Source organism: Zalophus californianus, chromosome X (assembly GCF_009762305.2).
Source record: "Zalophus californianus isolate mZalCal1 chromosome X, mZalCal1.pri.v2, whole genome shotgun sequence".
Classification (NCBI taxonomy): Eukaryota; Metazoa; Chordata; class Mammalia; order Carnivora; family Otariidae; genus Zalophus; species Zalophus californianus.
In genome coordinates this window covers 53,595,156-53,600,195 of record NC_045612.1, presented here as the reverse complement: position 1 = coordinate 53,600,195, position 5,040 = coordinate 53,595,156, and the positions used below count along the sequence as shown (strand labels likewise).

Genomic DNA, 5,040 nt, shown 5'->3' with positions numbered 1-5,040 from the left:
GTAGTGGAAAGAAGGGCCATATGCACCCCAGTGTTCATAGAAACAATGTCCACAATAGCCATACTGTGGAAAGAGCCGAGATGCCCTTCAACAGATGAATGAATAAAGAAGATGTGGTCCATATATACAATGGAATATTATTCAGCCATCAGAAAGAATGAATACTCAACTTTTACATCAACATGGATGGGACTGGAGGAGATTATGCTAAGTGAAGTAAGTCAAGCAGAGAAAGCCAATTCACTTATTTGTGGAACATAAGGAATAGCATGGAGGACATTAGGAGAAGGAAGGGAAAAATGAAGAGGGGGGGACAACAGGGGGGGAGACGTACCATAGAGTCTATGGACTCTGAGAAACAAACTGAGGGTTCTAGAGGGGAGGGGTGTAGGGGGATGGGTGAACCCAGTGATGGTATTAAGGAGGGCATGTATTGCATGGAGCACTGGGTGTTATATGCAAACAATGAATCATGGAACACTACATCAAAAACTAATGGTGTACTCTATGGTGACTAACATAACATAATAAAATAAAATAAAAATTTTTAAAAAGTATATAGAATTTGATTTTCACAAGCAAAAATGAAAAGTAAGACAACGAATAAAATTATTTTTAATATTTGTTCAGTTATTCTGATTTATCTATTAAATTGCTTATTTTAATTAGTATATTATTAATTCAAAATTAAATAAGCTATAATTTTTATTTCTTTTGGAAAATTTAATTAAATATATCAAATAGTTTACATAAATAAAGCTATTTAATAATTCTACCATTCACTGTCTACTACTTGCCAAAATAAAGAATTGATATCAATGCTTTTTGCATGCTATGTCTGGACCTGCCTGTATACACTTTGAAGAATATGCATTGTTTAATATTGCAAAATGTTCTTCAGCTGTAATGTGCAACTCTTGTGAATTTCATGCTAATTCATTAATTCCTTTAGCATCATGAAAAGAACCAAGAAAGCATACTGTAGGCACTACTGGGAAATAATTTCTCACTGGGTAAGAAACTAGTCATTTATAGCACCTGAGAGAAAGGATTAAGTCTTTGCTGTTACCTAACTAGTTTTGCAGCTCAGATCTCTGATAAAGGTAGAAGCATAGTCAAATAACCTTCCCAGATGTCATCCTCATTTTTTTTTCAAGGAATAGGGCAAGAAAATTGGCAAATTATTTCCTTGGAACTCAAAGGTGTTAGTCATGGAAGGAGATGCTCAGCACTCCGTACTGAAACACAAGTGCCAGAAACACCCCCGTATTCTTCAATATATCTATCCTCTGGGTTTCTAATTACACTTTCCCTCTATAATGCTGAACTCTGGTCTGGGTACCCTTTTTCTTGCTCTAAGGATGATAGTACAACACTTGCTATCATCCCTGCTTTAAGTTTTTTCCTTCCCCATGATACCACACATCACTATGTGCTTCTCTTAAATCATATTACACTTCTGATTAAATGCCTTCCATGGATTTATAACAGCTATAAGATTAAACTGAAGTTTCTCAGCCTTGCATTCAAAAATCTCTAAAATCTAGTTTGACCTTTCTTTTCCAGACTTCTCTTTCATTTCATAGTGCATATGTCTCTATTCCTGAAAAAAATTAAATTAAAAACATTAAAAATAAAGGAGAATAAAAGATTTTACTTTGGGTCCTCTTTGCACAGTCCTGTCTTTGTACTTTTGGAAATTACAAGGTCACATTATTACCCTCCATCTAGCTGACCCATATGAATTGACCTAGATTTTGCCCAAATACCACTTTTTTTTAACTGCAAAAAAAAAAAAAGGCTACATCTTTATTGAAATAAAATAATCTATGAGTGGGTCTGAGAAAGCACAAATAAGTTGGTTAGGGCAATAAGAGCCTCTAACATGTTGCCCATGTGTTCCCTCAAGCTCTGTTTTGCTGCTGCTCTTGAGATCTCCATCTCTGTCCTTATCAGCTCCAGATCTTCCTTCTTAAAGCTGACTTTGGCCAGTTCCTTCTCCCGCTCCTGTTTGTCTTTCTGCTCCAGGGACCAACTGTCTCCAATCATGGACATGGCCGTCTCCAGATTGGAACTCTGGATCTCCTTCTCCTCCGTGTAGTTGGTGACTCTCTCCAGGTCTGCCGCACTGCTGTCATGCTTCCGTGGCTTCTCGGGAGGCCGCTCTGGGCCGCTGTTCTCAGTCTCCAACTCCAGCTCCACATCCCCCTCGGTAGCCATATAGATCCCACCGTGCCGCTGCACAGGCCCCCGCAAATCCCACTTTTATAATGAGATCTTCCTTAGAAAATAATCTTAGCAAGATTCTTTCTCTTCTGTGAGTCTTAAACAATTACTGCCTATATATATTAATTCATTGTTTACTAAGTTATATTCTATTTTCCCTCAGATTATACATTGCCTGAGGACCAGAGGTGTGTTTTATACTGCTTTGTGCCATGAACAGAACCTATCACATAATGGGTGATTAATTAGTATTTGCTGATAACATATTTAAGTGGTAGTGTAGATTATTGGACAGTAACCATTTGAAGTATAAAGTCCTCCTGCATCCCAAGGGATTACATTACATTTAAGAAACATTTTTATCTCAGAATAACCTTTTTGTCTCACCACAAGTAACTAATATTCACCAGGCTCCCAAGAGTTAAGATGCCTATGAAATGCCTGTCTTCAACTTCTGTATGAAATAAGAGAAATAAGCCAAGCAAATATTGTGTTATCATTAATATGTCCAGTGAAAGAAGCCATGCAGACCTGAATGAGCTGTTGTCATAGCCTTAAATGTTTTCTTTGTGAGTTCATTTTACTTTAATTGCATTTCTGTGTGGCATCTAAGTTTACAGTGGGAGATAAAACTATGGAAGAAAATAGTATAGTGTTATGACTATTTTTATAGCCATCTTTTATTGGTTATTCACAATAAAAAGCATAGCATATTCAGGGTGCATTAATAAAAAATGGAGGCTATAAAAAGCTATTAAAATAGAATGTGCATTATGTTCACTGAGAACACTATGGGATTGAGGTGCCATTTCCCCACCCCCATAAGATGTAAAAGCAAAGTGTTCAGAACCAAGAGGCTCAAAACTAAACTTCAGGTCATACTCCCTTTTGTTAATATAACACGATGACCTCACCTTAGAAAGAAATCTCATCTACCTTGTGCTTTTAAAATGTTAATTTGATAAAGGTTTAGTTTATTTAGTAAGACTTAATTTATGCTAAGTGTATGTAACCAGAGAAACTCAAGGATTTATCAAAGGTATCTAGTTCCTTTCCCAAATATATAATCTATGGAATTTCTCTCTACCTCCAATGAACAAGAAAAATATAATAATCAAAATTGTGAAGCTCCTGATAGAAATCCAAGAAATTTCCTCATCAAGAAACTGCACCCATGTGGGGATATCATTAGATACATTTTCTATCAACTTCCTTTGAATGGACTCCCCACTGATGTATTTTTTTAAATTGCATTATGTATTTCTGAAAGTAAATACCCAAACATTTTTATAGCCTTTGTCCTTACAATCTATTTCCTAATGAGCAAAAGACAAGTCTGTTTATCTCTCCGAAATGGAAATTATTCAACCAACTAAGTGACTTGTTCACAGAAACTGACACTGACACAAGTAACAGTCAATTCTTTTTCTTGTAACCAAGTACACAACATTGCCTTCCTGAAGATATTCCAAAGGGCTTCATGTCTGGAATCTGGCCTTCATGGCCAAAGATGATCCCATTTTAAAACCAAGAGTGAAATCAAACCAACATAGTTTGTCTTGATATGTTTGTGAATCTTTACATCCCTTACCTGGTTTATTGAGAAAAGAAAATTTGGAAGCACATGAAAAGTTTACCCAAGGTTTTCTTTGCAATGCAAAGGCATTTTTATGGTTACTTTAGATTAACTCTTGAAACTCTACAATAGATTATAAAACTTTCTTAGGTAGAGTGTTCCAGGCGAGAAGATAATTTATTTGAAAAGCTTCACTGTTCCTCTCCCTGGTAGTGAGTCTGTGAAAAGGCTACTGTAATGATCAGTCTTTTCATTAGGAACCTTTGGTTGAACTAGAGCTGGGGCAAGGTGGGGTAATCAACTAGAGAGTTTTTCAGGGCAGAAAATGGCCCCAGACTTCAGAAAGGCCACTTATCACAGAAGCCCTCCCCCCACCAGCTAAGGTCATCATCCTACCCTGAGTATTAATGCAAATTGGCTTAGAATTATGACGTTGTTAATGTTTGGATACCCCCTCCAATATACACAGTATTAGAGAAATCATACAATAACGCAAATGTATTGATAAGCATTAAACTAAATAGAGGCACTATACTCAGCTGTATTCATAACCAGATGAGTCACAAACTTTTCAGGTCACCATGGTTCTTGAGTTGTTGCTTAATGGCAAACGCACTATGGGAATTCAAAGACATCACATGTTTAAATACCTTTATTACTTTTTAAAAAATTTTTGATTAAATGACAAACTTACAGAAAACTTGCAAGAATAGTACAAAGAACTCCCATATACTTATCACCCAGAGTTATCAATTGTCAACATTCACTACATTTGTTTTATTATGCTAGGCATCTTTCGAAACATCATTCAAGGCTTTACTAATTAGCTAAAGCCATACAGTATTGTAACATATTACCTAATTATTAGATATAGATCTGATCTACATAGAATGATAATGATAATGATAATAATAGTCATTTTCACATTAAGTAATTATAAAAACCTTATGGGGTAAGGTTTTGTTCAGATTATGCTTATTATGCATAATCTTATTATGTTCAGTTTATAGAAAAAAAATTGAAGTCACACAGCTAGGAAGCGGCATAACCAGGATTCAAATTCATGTCTTTCTGACCCTACAGCTAGTACTCAAAAACATTATGGAATTGGGGCGCTTGGGTGGCTCAGTTGGTTAAGCATCTGCCTTCAGCTCAGGTCATGATCCCAGAGTCCTGGGATCACCCTGCATCAGGCTCTCTTCTTCTCCCCCTCCCTCTCCCTGTGCAGCTTCCCTGCT

The 5,040-nt window shown here is 36.3% G+C and overlaps 1 protein-coding gene across 1 annotated transcript; it reads right to left on the bottom strand.

Moving 5' to 3' along the window:
• Window positions 1–1,827: 1,827 nt before the first annotated feature.
• Window positions 1,828–2,238, bottom strand: LOC113930449 (huntingtin-interacting protein K-like). The gene has a single exon (XM_035725438.1). The coding sequence runs from the start codon at window positions 2,218–2,220 to the stop codon at window positions 1,828–1,830; it is 393 nt and encodes a 130-aa protein (XP_035581331.1). The 5' UTR covers window positions 2,221–2,238.
• Window positions 2,239–5,040: the final 2,802 nt, after the last annotated feature.